We start from the raw sequence: 18,722 nt of genomic DNA, 5'->3' as shown, positions 1-18,722 counted from the left end.
CAACGTTTTCCTACAGTACAAAACCTGTTTACGTTTGTCATTACATCTGTTTGTACATATTGGAATAATGGTTAATAATTGTTAATTTTGGGATAAAGAGTAGCTATAAGTGGGGTGTTTCTAAAAGCTCTGTTTTGGGAACAAAGCTTCCTGAATTATCCATTGATAATGGAGATTTTCATGGTTAAACAGCACTTTGGGACATATCCTACTTCCTGTCTTCCTCATCTGCGTAGTCCCATCATAGGTTTGAGTAAGATGAGCAGGATTTGGCCCAATCCTACACTCACTGAGGTCAATGGCAAAGGTTCCATTAAATATAATGAGAGCAAGACTGGGTCCCATAACCTTAAGCTGCCCTTGTTCTGTTTCATGTAAACACTCAACAGGGGTTTCCAATGCCAGAGACTGCAGCAATGTCCAACCTGGACATCCTAGAGCACATAAACATCCCAGAGACCTCAGTGAAAGTTACGAGGCCGAAGGTTAGCACTGCCCAGATCTTCTAATCCCTCCGCCCCATCCCCCTCCCACAATCAAACAAAGCCCCTTAAGCCTTGCTGTGCCGTCACACCAACTAAGCGTGCGCGCCCGCGCACACTTGTTTTTAGACTGTCATGGCCTAGCTGTCCCCCACACAGAAGGATATGGAGCATACCTGGGTGAGCACTGCAGTATGCTCATCTCCACAGCTGATATAGACCACGCCAATAGTCGTCAGAGCAGCTACCGCATACGGTTTGAAGACTTGCTCTGTTGGAGAAGCACAGATTCCTATAGCACGTGAAATGGCTTCTTTCCTTTCAGAGCACCATCCACCAGATGTTGAGTTACCCTAACCCTGCTTTTCAGCATCTTGCCCGCTGAGATTTCATATCATCTGACCATGATTATTTAAAAATATTTAAAAGGGAAGGGGAGTTTAAGGGCAAAATGAGATCGTCTGTGCTTTAGTCTCCTTGTATTTACATACACACCTACTATAGCATCAACTAGTGCAAGGAATGTAAGTGCTTTGGCTGGTGAGCAGAAGTGGAAACAGAAGAGTTTTTGCTCTAGGCCATGCTGAAGTTGCATTTGAAAGCCATCAACCTGGCTGTAGTTTTTGTCTTTGTTTTGGATCTATAATCCAAATAGATATAGATTCGGTTCCTGGTAGGAAATCTTACAGGCTGAGCAAGAAACCCAAAGGGCGCTTGAAGATGCTGGCTTAAACATCCAGACTGCCAAACAAAACAACCCGCCACGCCAAACCTCACATTCCATACAGGTTAAATCTAGCCTAACAGATTCTCTGAAAATAGTGAACCATCAAACTTTCCATCCAGACAGAAATTGCATATTGTTAGCCTGGCCAGAATTTTAGGAGTATAATACTATCACATTACTCTGTTGGTTTATATACCATTAATTTTCAAATGAATTGGTCATTCTTTCTGGTTTCCAAAGGTGCTACTGTCTCCACAGCTGCCTGAAATGTGGGCCCATTATACAAGCTGTGGAAATGTTATGGTTAGAGCTGGCTGAAGAGTCAATCATCTCATCTTTTCCTGTCCAAACACATCATTTTCTCCAATGTAATTGCTGTTCACATGATTCACTGAATTTCTGTAAATAGTTCTTACATGGTATCTTGTTTGTAAATAGGACACTGAAAGAGTTCAATGTTAGAAATTCAAGCTGTTTTGATTGGCTAGGTGGTATGTGTGACAGTCTGTCCCCCTATGTTCACCCCTTTTAGAGGATTATGGTAAAATTTGTACAAAGTACGCATTGGGAGGTATTATTTGAAAACGCAGGATTTGCTGATCATTATTGTCTTGGTAAAATGTATGTGGCAACCCTGTATGTAAAGATTCCACTGGGTGGCATTACTGAGACATGCTGCAACCTGTTCTGAGGGGCAGTCACAAACCAGTTCCCCAGAGACAAACGGCTAGCCAAGGGCTCAGCCAGGTGTCAACAAGATCAAATGGACCTTCAGCTGATTAAGTGCCCACTCTTCCGCAGGAAAGAGGGTGTGGACAAAGAATTTGACAAAGCAACAGCTGGAGGTTCCTTACACAGACTTTCTGTCTCTTGAACATCAGCTGGAGGTGGTTCTTGTGCAAGAGAAATGGCTGGAAGGGAGAGAGCAGACACCCCAAACCACCTCTCCCTTTCTCTCTACTCTCAGCATCAACAACGCTTGAAAAACAAAGGAAGCAGCACTGGAGAGGGATCTTGCCTAAAGGATTCAGCCAGTAAAACAGTTGGAACTTCTGGTGAGAGAGACCTTTGCTTTGAATTCACTTAGCTTGTTAAGTATTAGTTATATTTTACCTTTTATTTCTTTGTAACCAATTCTGATTTTTATGTCTTATTACTTGTAATCACTTAAAATCGTTCTGTAGTTAATACATTTGTTTTATCTAAACCAGTGCGTTTGGGAAACTTCATTTGGGAGAACAGGATTTGTGCATATCATATTCCAGGGGTGGCCAAACTTACTGGCCCTCCGAGCCACGTACAATAATCTTTAGAAGTTCAAGAGCTGGGGCACACCTGCCAGGAACCGAGGGTTGTGGCTTCAGCCCCCTCCTGCTGAAGCCCCGAGACCTGGCAGGGGCACCGCACAGGGCTGAAGCCTTGAAACCCCACCTCCCCCGCTGGACAGAAGCCCCTACCCCATCACCCTACTGCAAGTCGAGGTCCTGAGCTTCTTCCCCCCTCCGCCTCCAGTCTGGTAGATGGAGAATGGGAGGGAGTCTGGGGGGCTTGCAAGCCACACTTTAATGGTAAAAGAGTCGCATGTGGCTCGCGAGCCACAGTTTGGCCACCCCTGTTATTTTATTAATGAAATAATGGATTTTATATGAACTTGTATTGTCCAGAGGGCGCTGGGCAGTACAAAATGCACATTTTGGGGGGAAAGTCCAGGACTGGGAGTTTACTGGTATTGCCCTGCAGAGTAGTTCATGAGTGGCTGGCTCTAGCACTGATACAGTATAACTGGGAGTAACCTACATGCTGGAGGCTGTGTGTGAGCAGACCAGGAGTGGTTGCTCTCATGGCGAAGCATTGAGAAAGGGACCCCAGGCTGGAGAATTGAAGGGACACAGCTGTCCATCAGTCCAGATTGCACCCTGGGTAATGCCACAGTAGGTTTCTGCTCCCTCTTTGGGTAGGTACAACTCTTACAATCAGGTTTCCAGCGTCAATATGAATTCAAAATATGTTTCCTGCAAACATTCTGCCATTTTTTGCTTAAAGTTTGCAGTTTTGGTGATTTCTGCCCCCAGTAAACTCATTTGATACAACATGCACAGAAGGCAAACACACCTGATGCAAATTCATTCAAACATTTACGTATCCTTTTCCTCCCTTGTATTCATCTAGTTCTAGTCATGGTTCATTCTAGCGAACAGTCTAAGTCCATCCCATTATCTCAGGAGAGTCTATACAACAAGAGGAAATCTGGAATTAAGATGGTGTTTCCTTGAGAAATGAAAGGATAGAGTTACCTCTTCTGTTAGCGTGGCTTAATCCCAGCTGCCGTGCGTTGTTCCTTCCCCACCCATACACAACTCCCGAGAGAGACAGGGCAAAGGTGTGTCCCCCGCCGGCAGCAACCTGAGCCACGGGGATCCCACTGAGAGACGTGACATGCTGTGGGCTATGCTGGGAGGGGATTTCTTGTCCCAGGCCCAGCTGGCCATGGGTGTTCTGTCCCCATGAAAAGACTCTGCCATCTTTATTTTTTTTTAAAGAAAGAGAGAAACAAAGTAAAAGACGACACACCTTCAAGCAACATTTTAATTAACTAGCTCACTAAGAGCTGTGAAAAATTATGCCCTTGATGTGAACTTGATGCCATAGAGGAGGGCAGACTTACCACTCAGTCAAGCCACATAAGGGTGAATTCTACACTCACTAACCCACACACCACCCCAATGACAACTAAATTTGGCACATATCCATGATTCCTCATGCTTGTGATTTGGCAAATACCTGGAGCTGCGTGACACTGTGCTGACAGGATAATTTTACAGTTTGTGTTTGTAACAAATTGAAATTAGTATCTGTAGTTTCCTAATCCATCCAAAGATGAGGAGTCAGGTAGTCCTGTATGCTCACAGAAACTGTGTTACGTTTTTCATCTAACAATAAAAAATAATGAATGGAAAATACTTCTCAGTGTCCCCTTCTACTAGTAAAATGCCAGTGAACCCGTGTAACAAAATAAAATACCACCCTCTTAACATGACATCTTATGCCAAATGCATATATTTAATGTAGTGCTCATGACAAGTGCTAGATTGACAGCCCTGGAACCCAGTGCCTTCTGTTTAGCCACAGAACAAGTACAGAACAGGCAACAGCAGAGGAAGCTTCTTCTCTGCTCATCCAACCATCAGTGCTGGATGTAAGAAGCCTCATTGCATTTAGCAGGAATTGTGGTTCCTCACTAGGAGAAGGAAGAAGGAACACGTTCACCTCTTTATTATTGAAGATGGATCTTACCTATCAAATGAACAACTCCCAAAAAGAACGTGGGAAGATTTTTGACATTTTCTTGTTTAAATAGCAGTTTTGAGAAGGGTTGCCTTCCCATCACAAACACCTGACACGATAGCTAACGCTTTGACAAAAAATGTTACAAGCAGCTCCTTTGTGAGCATAACTAAGCAATGGGTAACTTGGCCCTACCGGCCTTTTTCAGAAATGAGGTACTGGGCATTAATTGGGCTGTAGGAAAAACAGAAAAAGATAAATTGACATTTCCCGCATCACACTGATTGCTCTGCTTGCATATTGCATCCCTTTGCTCTGTCTCGTCTATTAGATAGTAAACTCTTCAGGGCAAGGATTGTGTACTACTCTGTGTTTGCATCGTACCTGACACAATGGGGCTCCATTCTAGGTTGGTCCATAACTACTGTTAACAAGCATGATTTACAATACTAATTTCTGTTAAAGGAGTAATGGATAACTTAACATCTGACTTGCACATAAATTAACTGCACCAAAGAACAGAATTGCTTGCATTGCACTTGGGAAATAATTTAAAAATGAAACATGTATTACCTTGTGCCAGTGCAACTGAGTGGAAGTGTCCACAGGTGACTTGTATTATTCTGAGAGCAGAGAGACCATCTATTTTCCTGTAGTAGATAACAGAACAGCCAAGTTAACCTGGCTTCTAGATCATATGAAAAGCTCAGTTATGTTTCAGAAAACAGATGATGTAATACCTAAAATATTAATATTATAATAAATATATTATATTTTAATATTATATAATGATAACACTGACTCTGCACAGTCTCTGTTTTATCTTTGCCTGGTCATTAACCAGTCAGAGTTTTCCGCAATAGGCTGTTTCTCCACTACATAGGATATCTGCACATAAATGTGTCATTTGGACTCTGACTTAATATGCCCTGTGCTTCAGTTGTCCATTACTCACACAGAGGTGAACATTCACTGTAATTTGACACTCTTCAGAATAGATTCTTACACATCCACTGCAATGTAACTTTTTTTTGACAGCAAAAATATCCATATAAAAACATTATAGCTGGAGAGCATAGCTACAGCTAAAGTTAAGGTTCCCCAAACATGTCCATGCTAAAAAGGACTTTTGCCTAGAACTTTGTCAATTTTTCACCTGGAGAGGGTGAAACTTTCTGGGTCTGGTTTCTTCCTAATGATGAAGTCTTTAGAAAGCTCAGGCAAATATTGTTCTGCTGTTTGTTTTACTACAAAGGCAGGGTGGGAAACAGAAAGCAAACAAATTTTAATAATGGAGAAAATTATCTAAGGTTTTTTTTGTTTTTTTAAGAACTTTGGTGTCTTAGCAGTTTGGAACAGAAACTGGAAATTTAGCACAAAGATTGCTTATAGGTCAGATTTTTTGATAATGAAAATCCATTATGGATTGGATTATGGACTACTTGATGCTTACCTGTTCTGTTCATTCGCTCAGTGGCATTGGCCACTGATACTGGGCTAGATGGACCTTTGATCTGACCCAGTATGGCCATTCTAATGTCTGAATTTTAAGAGTCAAAAAAGCATGCAATAGTTCTTAATTATAAAAGCTTCTTTTCTAAATAGCGCTCTCTGAATATACTCTGTTGTTATTGCTTATGCATGTAAAACAAAGTTGACTGGTGTTTTAGATTGTTCCAAACGTTTTGAGAAACCCTATCTGCTCTACACACTTCCTTGAGGAGCCATGTTTGATATGCCATGAAGTCATCCAGACTGGATCTATTCCATGTGCTAAATTCCCATTTAAGTCTGTGTGTAGAGTGCTTTCAAGAATGGGCCCAATATTTTTCACTAAATCATTTTCAAATGTGAGTTTTAATAAACTGCTTACAATTTTCTCAACCCCATGCACAACAAGCAGATAGAAAGGGAATGCATGGGAGGGTAGGGTGGGGAATAACTAACTAACTAAAAATGTTGTTTTACCAGACTGAAAAACAACATTACGAATGGGTAAAGAAGTGCTAGAGTTTCATCTGATATAGGATGGGAGCGTTTTGTTCCTGAGTTCAGCAAGGCCTCAGAATTTCATAAGCCAGCTACCCACTCCTCACGTGACCAAAGAGTTATGGTCTGGTCAGGATGATTCTTCTACAGTGGTGTACAAATGTTAGCGACTATTTTACAACATTCACTGGCTTTTTAGAACTTGATGTGCTGAGGAGCTGTTTGCATCCCTGCTGGTGAGGAGAGGTCTAGTGATTTCCTGCTGGGAAGCAAACTAGGGGAAGGAAAGAATTAAGGTCAGGGAAAGGGCAGGCACCATCCTCTCACAAGGATTCCCCTAGGGAAGTGCAGCTTTAAATTGGTCATGGCCCCATAGGACCATCCCTGAGCCATCATTGCCACATCCCCTTCCTGGCAAGCAACACCCACTTTCGGAGCTTCTCTGTTTCACTGCTACCCTCTTCCCCCCACCCACCCATGCTGGTGAAGGGGAGGTTCTAGCGGGCTGACTTCTCTGCCACCTGAGGCAAAAGGAGTCAGAATCCAAGCCTAAATCTAACTCTGAACATTACAGCAGCTTCGTGACGGTCCCAGAATAGCTTTGTGTTGCATGACGTGCACTGGCTTCTAAATGACAACAAACTGCAAGCTCTAGACTCTAGAGCTTGATCCTGAATTTTCGGTGCACCCTGCAAGACAGTGAAGACCTGTTCCCATCCTTCCTGCACAGCCTAAACTTTAGTCAGGATTAAAGGGAGCTGAAGTAGCTGACCTGGTCTTAGATGTATCTGAGGACTCTGAGGGAGGAGGAGGAGGGATAAGGGAAGGAGAGGTAAATGACAATTCTCCTTATACAGGAAAGAGAGAGACAGAAACATACTTGCTATAAAAATAACGAAGGGTTTGTTTTTGTACTGTTTGTGCTTTACATTTCTGTATACCATTCAGTCATGTCAAACACGCCAGGTGCAAAATGATAAAAAAAAGGCATATTTGGCAAAGCAACATAACTTGCATTGATTGGACATTCGCGGTGGGGGATGCAAAACAAATGTCATTTACAAGAACAACTAACAGGATTATGTGAAATAAATACATGTATCCCCTACTTTAACTTGTGCCTGCACCACTGCCCAAAAATTGCAGGGAGCAAATGCTGCTCTGGCACTGACTTCCACTGGAACACTTATGCCAGAGCTGAATGTAATCCCATATTCACAGATGAGTGCATGTACTGATATTTATAAATAAGTCCTGTAAGTGCACTTGAAAACAAAAATCTGAAATCCTCAAGCAGTTCTCTCTCCATGCATGCAGAAGCCTACATCACCCCCAATATAGTTAGCAGAAAAATGTCTTCTAAACAAGCTGCAAACAATTCAGGTGATGTTGAACCACTGTCTAATCCCTCATTTATGGTAAAAGAAACCATGCAGAGCCAAAGTTAACTTGTGGATGAAATGCTGTGTTTGGGTAAGTAAAGAACATGCTATGTAAGAGTGGGAAACCACACACAGCATCTTTATACTCTTACAGCTGTTTTGAGACAGCTACATGTGAGATTCAATGCCCTGCAAACTTCCTCCAAAACTCAACTTTTCTCTTTCAGACCTTCCAGTTTGAGTGACCCATGTCAAGCTGGGCCAGATTTTGTAGTGGTTTCATGAGGTGCACAAATGGGGACCATCCTGTGAGTCTGAAACATTATGCTTAAATGGCTACTTACTTTGGAATTAAACTTTGTTCCTTAAATTCTCCTGTGCCCAGCTGGCCTTCAGACCCAGCTCCCCAGGAGAAGACCTTTCCTCTGTTGCAAACAGCCAGCGAGTGTTCTTTTCCACAGCTCACATGAACAATAATCTGTGCTTCTAAAGCCTGAATTTGTTCTTTTTGATGGGGGAAAAAATGTTATTCAGAGGTTACAGAAAGAAAAGACAAACACCAACCATACCTGCCGATAGCAAAGGATTAGCCATATAGCAACACTCAGCTCCTGGGGGAAGAAATTCACATTGACGATTCCTCCCCACTAACTAAGAAGTGGCATAAATAGGCTCTAAATGGAGTTTCCTTCCTCTACCAGAAAGCTCAGAGCTGACACAGGACCATGAGTGTGTTGGTTAATACAGAGGAAAAACAAGGGCATTCTCAGTTTTCTAACACTTAACACTAATGTGCCTCGGGGGAAAAAATTATGGCAGTACCACAAGAATATAAGAGAACTTTTATACTAAAGCAGGGGTGGCCAACCTGAGCCTGAGAAGGAGCCAGAATTTACCAATGTACATTGACAAAGAGCCACAGTAATATGTCAGCAGCTCGCCGCCCCCGCTCCCAGCGCCTCACACACCAGCAGCCCCGCTGATCAGCACCTCCCCCTCCTTCCCGATCAGCTGTTTTGTGGCATGCAGGAGGCTCGGGGCGGGGGGCGGAGGAGTAGCTAGGGCACAGCAGGCTCGGGGAGGGGGTGGAGTGGGAGCAGGGCCTGTGGTAGAGTCAGGGGTTGAGCAGTGAGCAACCCTCTGGTACATTGGAAAGTTGGCGCCTGTAACTCCAGCCCCGGAGTCAGTGGCTATACAAGGAGCCGCATATTAACTTATGATGAGCCACATGTGGCTCTGGAGCCACAGGTTGGCCACCCCTGTACTAAGGAAACATTTAAACACATCAGCCTAAAATCTTTTAAAAAATTTCTCTTTACTAGATTTGCTAATTACCAATGTTATTGTACTTTGACTTGAAAAGATGGGTTGTGAGAACTTTGTCTCTTCTTTGATGCTGGAAATAAGTCATAAAACCAAATTTGTAGCAATAATTTTATTGATAAGAACAGACCACAGTATCTTTTGTACAGAATTATGATTTCAATGCTTTCTGCATAAATCAAAGTAGGCTGAGATGGACAAAGCACTAACATTTGAATAGCTTCAAAAATAGTAAAAAGAGAAAGGAGGGGGAAAAATTGAGCCAAGTAATTGTCTTTGGGTAAAATTCTATTTTTATCCAGATTTACAGCAATGAGACAATCCTTCAACTGTCCTGATTCTGAACCTAAAATTTAGCTTTGCCTTTATAAAACTGTTATAATCTGGTTGGAAATATCTAGATTCAAAGTATGTATTTATAATAATATTAACAGAATACAATTCTGCTTTAGATAGGGCTTTGATGATCGAGGCAACAAGCAAAGAAATAAGCAAAGGAAAGAGAGAGGCTGCTACAGAACTGTTAATAGAGAAAGCAACTGCTGTAGAGCAACTGTTTCGTTGTTGTTGTTTTAATACCAAAATCCTGTTTATTTGGTTAACGTGCATGTCTGGAGCCTGTTAATGCAACTGGAATGGATGCGAAGTAGTCCACTGGGGGGCTTCTTGGGGCCCCCACCACTGTGCCGAGATGTGTGTATCTGGGGGGCTGCCCCCTAACCCCACTATTCTGGGATATCTATGATTGGTCACATTCCAGCCATAAATTATACTCGTAACCAGGAGCTACTAGAACAATGGTGGGCAACCTGCGGCCCGTCAGGGTAATCCGCTGGCAGGCCTCGAGATGGTAATTTACACTGACCGTCCACAGGCACGGCGGCCCGCAGCTCCCAGTGGTTTGCTGTTCCTGGCCGATGGGAGCTGTGGGAAGCCGCTTCCTGCAGCTCCCATTGCTCAGAAACGGTGAACCATGGCCAAACGTGGAGAACGTGAACTGCAAGCAGCCGTGCAAATGTAAATAAACTGTCTGGCAGCCCACCAGAAGATTACCCTGATGGGCTGCAGGTTGCCCACCACTGATCTAAGTAGTGGGACAAGGGTGTGTGATCGTTACAGACTCGTAGAGGGCGGGTGTGACTGCTGTCTAGCTCTCTGGGCTCAGATAATGGGTGGACACTCTGTATCCTGGCAACTGATGGCTGGGACCCCTCTGCAAGGAGCCAGCCAACAGAGGTGAAGCCAGGTGACCAGTTTGCCCAGGAAAGAGACAAAGGGCAGAGGAGGGGTAACTGGGTTGAGTGAGGTTGGGCTGCTGGAAGCTAGTCAGTCTCCTGTTTTGAGACCTGGGCAGGGAGGAGGGTCCAGGGCTCTGGATTTCCCCCACCTCCTCCAGACATGCTGAATCTTCCTACTTTCTGTGCTAGCAAGATCTGTTCTCCACTGTGTTCCAGACAACTGATAAACCCTTCTGTTTTACAAGGCTGGCTGAAAGGTGGCAATCTTGCAACAGAAAAGCTTCAAAAACAGACTCCAACGAGAAACTGCTGAACTTGAATTAATATGCAAACTAGATACCATCAATTTAGGCTTGAATAGAGGCTGGGAATGGCTGAGCCATTACACACATTGAATCTATTTCCCCCTGTTAAGTATCCTCACACCTTCTTGTCAAACTGTCTGAAATGGGCCATCTTGATTCTCACTACAAAAGTTTTTTTTCTCCTGCTGATAATGGCTCATCTTAATTAATTAGCCTCTTAGAGTTGGTATGGCAACTTCCATCTTTTCATGTTATCTGTATGTATATATCTCTCCTTACTATATGTTCCATTCTATGCATCCGATGAAGTGGCTGTAGCCCACGAAAGCTTATGCTCAAATAAATTTGTTAGTCTCTAAGGTACCACAGGTACTCCTGTTCTTTTTGCGGATGCAGACTAACATGGCTGCTACTCTGAAACCTTCCATAAATTGGTATTTTCTTGCTTTTCAGGAGTTGTATTGATGGGGAGGAGGGGGATGAGGAGGGGGAATGCCAACTCAACCATCCTTAGTTCTTTTCAACAAAAGTTTTTGCTTCTGGAATATTATTAATAACCTACATCTTGTGGCATCATGGAAACAGTGAATATACAGGAAGATCTGGACAAGAAAAGTGGTATCTCACTGTATTTACAAGATACAGTAGTCCACAAAACTGAGTTTAGGGATTTGGACACCACATCTGAACTGATTTTTTTCCACAAATTGAAGTTTGGTAATAAATATTTTAAACATTTCAAAATCTTATAAACTCTGGCTGAGTTTAGAAGGGGATTTGAGCAGATGATGGAACACAGACATGATGAGGCGCAGGGGACAAGCTCAGACGAGCGGATAGAAGCAGAACCAAAGGACTCTGAGGAGGGGCTGCTGGGTGAGGAAAGTGGACGGTGGAAGCATGTGACTAGGAGAAGCAGGCAGAGGAAAAGACGGGCCAGCGATGGAGAAATAGAACTCAGGAACAGGTTTGCTGAGTTGGGAAATGAAGATGGAGCACAGCAGGCTGCTGAAGGAGAAAGGGCGAGGAAGAAGAGGCGAGCAGCTAGTCCTGCAGAAGGAGGGGAGGAGTCAATGGAGGCGACACCAAGTACGAGCCCTAGGAGGATTGTAAGGGCGATTACAAATCGAGAGGAATTGCGGCCAGCTGCTGTGGGGGATAGACCGCAGAATCGCACTGTCGCCAGGAAAAGGCAAGTCTACGTGATTGGAGACTCTTTACTGAGAAGAGTAGACAGGCCTGTAACTAGACCTGATCGGGAGAACAGAAGGGTGTGCCGTCTGCCAGGGGCTAAGATACAGGATGTGGACCTGAGGCTGAATACGATCTTAGCGGGAGCGGGAAAGAATCCGTTGATTATCCTTCATGTGGGAACGAATGATACGGCTAGTTACTCGCTGGACTGTATCAAGGAGGACTATGCCAGACTGGGGAAGACGCTCAAAGAAATCGAGGCTCAGGTGATCTTCAGTGGGATTCTGCCGGTTCCTAGAGCGGGGCGACGAAGGAGTGACAAGATTATGGCGATCAACAGATGGCTCAGGGAGTGGTGTTATAAGGAGGGCTTTGGGATGTACGGTCACTGGGAAGCGTTTACGGATAGACGACTGTTCGCTCAGGATGGACTTCATCTAAGCAAGGAGGGAAATAGAATTCTAGGATGGAGGCTCGCCGACCTCATCAAGAGAGCTTTAAACTAGAAAGTTGGGGGAGATGGTTGGGAGATGTTCGGGAAATCTCCACGCCGGAATATAACCTGGAGAGGGAAGTAAACAAAGTGAGAGGGGATACCCTTGCGGTCCCAAGAATTGATCCAAGGAGGAATAGTGGAGTAGAAACCAGAGTAACGGGTGATGCTGGTGGTAGAAGGTCTCTGCACGACGGGGGAAAGAATGTCACTGACGCCAAACGCCGAAAATTAAAAGGTCTGTACACTAATGCGAGGAGCCTAGGCAACAAGATGGAGGAACTGGAGTTACTGGTGCAGGAAGTGAAACCGGATATTATAGGGATAACCGAAACCTGGTGGAATAGTACTCATGACTGGAGCATGGGTATTGAAGGCTATGTGCTGTTTAGAAAAGACAGGAAGAAAGGCAAAGGTGGTGGAGTAGCCTTGTACATCAATGATGAAATTAACTGTAGCGAAATAAGAAGTGATAGAATGGATAAGACAGAGTCTGTCTGGGCAAAAATCACATTGGGTAAAAAAGCAACTAGAGCTTCCCCTGAGATAGTGCTTGGGGTGTGCTATAGACCGCCGGGATCTGATTGGGATATGGATAGAGACCTCTTTAATGTCTTTAATGAAGTAAACACTAAGGGGAAATGTGTGATTATGGGGGACTTCAACTTCCCGGATATAGACTGGAGGACGAGTGCTTGCAAGAATAATAGGGGTCAGATTTTCCTGGATGTGATAGCGGATGGATTTCTTCATCAAGTAGTTGAAGTACCTACGAGAGGGGATGCCATTTTAGATTTGGTGTTGGTGAGCAGTGAGGACCTCGTAGAAGAAATGGTGGTAGGGGACAACCTTGGTTCGAGTGATCATGAGCTGATTCAGTTCAAACTAGATGGAAGGATAAACAAATGTAGATCTGGGATTAGGGATTTCGACTTCTCGAGGGCTAATTTTAAAGAGTTAAGGAAATTAGTTAGGGAAGTGGATTGGACGGAGGAATTAGTGGATTTAAATGCAGAAGAGGCCTGGAATTACTTTAAGTCGCAGCTGCGGAGACTGTCAGAAGCCTGCATCCCAAGAAAGGGGAAAAAAACCATGGGCAGGAGTTGTAGGCCAAACTGGATGAGCAAGCAACTCAGAGAGGGGATTAGACAAAAGCAGAAAGCTTACAGAGAGTGGAAGAAAGGCAGGATCAGTAAGGAAAGCTACCTTGGTGAGGTCAGAACATGTAGGGATAAAGTGAGGAAGGCTAAAAGCCGCATTGAACTGGACCTTGCGAAGGGAATCAAAACCAATAGTAAAAGGTTCTACAGCCACATAAATAAGAAGAAAACAAAGAAAGAAGAAGTGGGGCCGCTATACACTGAGGATGGAATGGAGGTTAAGGATAACCTAGGCATGGCCCAACATCTAAACAAGTACTTTGCCTTAGTTTTTAATAAGACTAGTGAGGAATCTAGCAATGATGGAGGGATGATAAACGGGAATGTGGATATGGAAGTGGATTTTACCGGATATTAGTGGATATGAACAGCTCAATGGGACGAAGTCGGAGGGCCCGGACAATCTCCATCCGAGGATATTAAAGGAACTGGCGCGTGAAATTGTGAGCCCGTTAGCGAGAATTTTTAAGCAATCGATAAACTCAGGGGTTGTGCCGTATGACTGGAGGATTGCTAATGTAGTTCCTATTTTTAAGAAAGGGAATAAAAGTGATCCGGGTAATTATAGGCCTGTTAGCCTGACGTCCGTAGTATGTAAGGTCTTGGAAAAAATTTTAAGGGAGAAAGTAGTTAAGGACATAGAGGTCAATGGTAATTGGGACGAATTGCAACACGGATTTACTAAAGGTAGATCGTGTCAAACCAATCTGATCTCCTTCTTTGAGAAGGTGACGGATTACTTAGATAAAGGAAATGCGGTAGATATAATTTACCTAGATTTCAGTAAGGCGTTCGACACGGTTCCGCATGGGGAACTGTTAGTTAAATTGGAAAAGATGGGGATGAATATGAAAGTTGTAAGGTGGATAAGGAACTGGTTAAAGGGGAGACTCCAGCGGGTCGTATTGAAAGGTGAACTGTCAGGCTGGAAGGAGGTCACTAGTGGAGTCCCTCAAGGATCGGTTTTGGGACCGATCTTATTTAACCTTTTTATTACTGACCTTGGCACAAAGAGCGGGAATGTGCTAATAAAGTTTGCGGATGACACAAAGCTGGGGGGTATTGCTAACACGGAGAAGGACAGGGATACTATTCAGGAAGATCTGAACCACCTTGTAAACTGGAGTAATAGAAATAGGATGAAATACAATAGTGAAAAGTGCAAGGTCATGCACTTAGGAATTAATAATAAGAATTTTGGCTATACGTTGGGGGCACATCAGTTGGAAGCAACGGAGGAGGAGAAGGACCTTGGGGTACTGGTTGATAGCAGGATGACTATGAGTCGCCAGTGTGATACGGCTGTTAAAAAAGCAAATGCGATTTTGGGATGCATCAGGCGGGGTATTTCCTGCAAGGATAAGGAGGTGTTAGTACCGTTATATAAGGCGTTGGTGAGACCCCATCTGGAATACTGTGTGCAGTTCTGGTGTCCCATGTTCAAGAAGGATGAATTCAAACTGGAACAGGTTCAGAGACGGGCTAGAAGGATGATCCGAGGAATGGAAAAACTGCCTTATGAAAGGAGACTCAAAGAGCTTGGCTTGTTTAGCCTGGCCAAAAGAAGGCTGCGGGGGGATATGCTTGCTCTATATAAATATATCAGGGGGGTTAACGTTAGGGAGGGAGAGGAATTATTTAAGTTTAGTACTAATGTAGGCACGAGGACGAATGGGTATAAATTGGATATTAGGAAGTTTAGACTTGAAATTAGACGAAGGTTTCTAACCATTAGGGGAGTGAAGTTCTGGAACAGCCTTCCGAGGGAAGTAGTGGGGGCAAAAGACTTTTCTGGCTTTAAGACAAAGCTTGATAAGTATATGGAGGGGATGTTATGATAGGATCGTTAATTTGGGCAATTGATCTTGGATTACCACCAGATAGGTCTGCTCAATGGTCTGCGGGGAGATGTTGGATGGGATGGGAACTGAGTTACTGCAGAGAATTCCTTCTTGGGTGCTGGCTGGTGAGTCTTGCCCACATGCTCAGGGTTTAGCTGATCGCCATATTTGGGGTCGGGAAGGAATTTTCCTCCAGGGCGGATTGGCAGGGGCCCTGGAGGTTTTTCGCCTTCCCCTGCAGCGTGGGACATGGGTCGCTTGCTGGTGGATTCTCTGCAGCTTGAGGTCTTCAAACCAATTTTGAGGATTTCAATAACTCGGTCCTGGGTTAGGGGTTGTTATAAAATTGGATGGGTGGGGTTCTGTGGCCTGCCTTGTGCAGGAGGTCAGACTAGATGATCATATTGGTCCCTTCTGACCTATGAGTCTATGAGCTTGTTAGGTTTCAGCATGGAATGTTCTACACCCTCCTTTTAACATAGAATGAAGTAGATAACAGCTTGATACCAAAACAAACTGGAAACCACACCAAAGCAACAGCACTCAAAAGGGAGGATTCCATGTAGCAATTCATGTGTATTCAAAATAACAAACTGATTTTTAAAAATCTAATTATACAGAAAGCTAGCCACCGTTTTAAATACATAACCACTGCTGTGCAGAAGTGTGCAGAGCAGCAGACAAGCCACGCAAAGATCGCCTGCAGTCATGTTCCTCCATATGGGATGATTTTGAAATCCTGCAATTTGAATTATTTTTCTAGACACAGAGTTTAAAGACAGAAGAGTCTACTAGACCATCTAGCCTGACCTGGCCACCCCCACCACCTGAACAGTAAACCCAACAACCAAAATCAGACCAAAGTATTACAGCCCACAGTAGACAAGGCTATTCTATGCCACATAGAGAAAACAGAAGAGACAGAGCCGCGCCGATGCCCGAGGCTCCTGTAATGGCAGGAAAATGATTAAGTGAGATATACCCAGATAATCCTGGCAAATGACAGAGAGAGATGATCCATACAGCAGAGAAAGGCAAGCATCCCCCCAAGCCAATGCCAATCTGATCTGGGGGAAAATTCCTTCCCAGCCCCAAACAGTGATCAGTTAGAATCACTGAGCACCTGAGCAAGAACGAGCCAGGCAAGCACCAAAGAGAAAGAACGTTCAGCGCCCCATCAGAGCCCTGACCCACCTCATCTAGCATCACATCTCCAACCACGGACATCTCTGATGCTTCACAGGAAGGCGACAAATAAACCACCAGCCACATAACCTTTGCTTAGTGACAGCACTCTCTTTGCAGAAAGCGTGACTCATCTTGTCAGGTTGCAGATCATGCAGACAACACCAGGACACCAAATTAGGCAGCACTTTATTTAAAATAAAAAAAATGCTCGAAGCCAGAATACCATGAAGAAAACAAAAAATATAACGGATCAGATTCTGTACCGAGCCTCCTGTAGGCACTGTAATTTTAATGAAATTACCTGCAGGCTACAAGTTACGCAAACACATAAGTCTCTCTGCAGGAGCAAGGTTTGTTTGTACCAATATCGATTCACACTGATCAAGGTGGATAAAAATCAATTTTTTTTTAAAAAAATCAAAAATATCAGATTTTTAAAATTTAAATTGGATTTTTTTTGATAAAATGCTTTTGGGGAAAACAACTATCTAAGGATGGTTTTAATTAAGATACATTATAGCTCAAAGATATCTCATCATGGAATAGGGATTATAAATTCTAATTCTATAGTATGAGACAATATATTCATATAATGTTTAAGGAAAGTTTTGTAAATGAGTTCCGATAGTTCATGGATTAGGGACTCAATCTTATGGGGTTCCACAGGCTTCTGTATAGATTATTTAGGTTAATCTTTCTATCTACACAGTGGGACTCAGTGCTCAGTGTAAAAGACACTATCAGAGATACCTAGTTTTGCAGTTCTCAATCGGTGGATTTGTGCCTCCAGAGGTAACATGCTTGTTAAATGCAAAAATGTTTTAAAATAAATAAATAAATATATAGAGATGAGAAATAACAGACCTCAACTCCATTGTCCCTCTGCAAATTTGTGTACACAGAGTCAATCCCTTATCTGTCTCTAAAAGTGCAAACTTTCAAAAAGTTCAATAAATAGAAGATTGTTGGGAGTGGAATAGAGCTGGACAAGGAGAAGTCTGGAGATATATGTGAGAAGCAAGGGACATATGCTTGTTTTGTTAAAATATTATATTATAGTTTGCTTTTCAAGAAAAAAAATCAGAATACTTAACGCTGTTGCTTCAGTTAAATAAAACAATTTAAATGTCTGTCTGGTGATGTTCTCCTCCTAATACAGCAAGAAAACCCTCCAAATATTGGAGATAGTTCACCTCCCAATGACTTCATAAATATCTCCTTCATTTACCTTTGGTAAGTGAAATAACCAAACAATCATTCATTTTCTGATATAGCTGTAAAACTCATCTGAAAAGTTTTCAAAATAAATCACTGTTTAAAAATGCATAGTGTGTACCTTATAAAAATGAAACCTATGTCTATCTCTGAGTTGTGAAGAATGTGTATTAAGGTTATAACAACCAACAGGAATGCACTTTTATGTAGCAAACCATGATTAAATCCACTCTTCCCGACTAGTGATTTAAATCAAATCCACCCTGGCACTAACATTGATTTGCAGGTGCAGAGAGGGCTGTCACCTTCTCTACCTGCTCTCACTAACCTCTCTGAAAAACAACAAGGTGACACCTTAAAGACTAACAGATTGACTTGGGCATAAGCTTTCGTGGGTCAACCCCCCCCACTTGGTTCCACTGGACTCCTTGTTGTTTTTGTGGCTACAGCCAAACAAGGCTAGCCCCTGATCCTAGTGTCTCTGACAGGTTTTAGAGTAGCAGCCGTGTTAGTGCCACAAGTACTCCTATGTCTACATCTAAAATTTTGCAGCGCTGGTTGTTACAGCTGTATTAGTACAGCTGTATAGGGCCAGCGCTGCAGAGTGGCCACACTTACAGCAACCAGCGCTGCAAGTGGTGTTAGATGTGGCCACACTGCAGCGCTGTTGGGCGGCTTCAAGGGAGGTTCGGGGAACGCGAGAGCAAACCGCGGCGAAGCTGGTCTCCTTTCCCGGTTTGCTCTCTCGTTCCCCGAACCCCCGAACAAGCAGGTCTCCTTCCCTGCGGTTTGCTGGGTGGTTCGGGGAACGCGAGAGCAAACCGGGAAAGGAGACCAGCTTCGCCGCGGTTTGCTCTCGCGTTCCCCGAACAAGCAGGTCTCCTTCCCTGCGGTTCGCAG

At 43.6% G+C, this 18,722-nt stretch overlaps 1 protein-coding gene across 1 annotated transcript in view; it reads right to left on the bottom strand.

The window, feature by feature from the left end:
* The window catches only part of LOC127047362 (E3 ISG15--protein ligase HERC5-like), a 94,581-nt gene that overhangs the window by 74,661 nt on the left and 1,198 nt on the right, over window positions 1–18,722 (bottom strand). Inside the window, exons 2-5 of the mRNA XM_050945481.1 lie at window positions 8,210–8,369; window positions 5,068–5,144; window positions 3,504–3,731; window positions 659–753 (exon numbers count right to left, since the gene is read on the bottom strand). Of these exons, the coding sequence (XP_050801438.1) occupies window positions 659–753; window positions 3,504–3,731; window positions 5,068–5,144; window positions 8,210–8,369 (560 nt within the window). The remainder of the gene's footprint in view (window positions 1–658; window positions 754–3,503; window positions 3,732–5,067; window positions 5,145–8,209; window positions 8,370–18,722) is intronic.

The sequence above is a fragment of the Gopherus flavomarginatus genome, chromosome 3 (assembly GCF_025201925.1).
Source record: "Gopherus flavomarginatus isolate rGopFla2 chromosome 3, rGopFla2.mat.asm, whole genome shotgun sequence".
NCBI lineage: Eukaryota > Metazoa > Chordata > Testudines > Testudinidae > Gopherus > Gopherus flavomarginatus.
The sequence above is the reverse complement of the archived record's forward strand: the minus strand, read 5'-3'. Positions and strand labels throughout refer to the sequence as shown.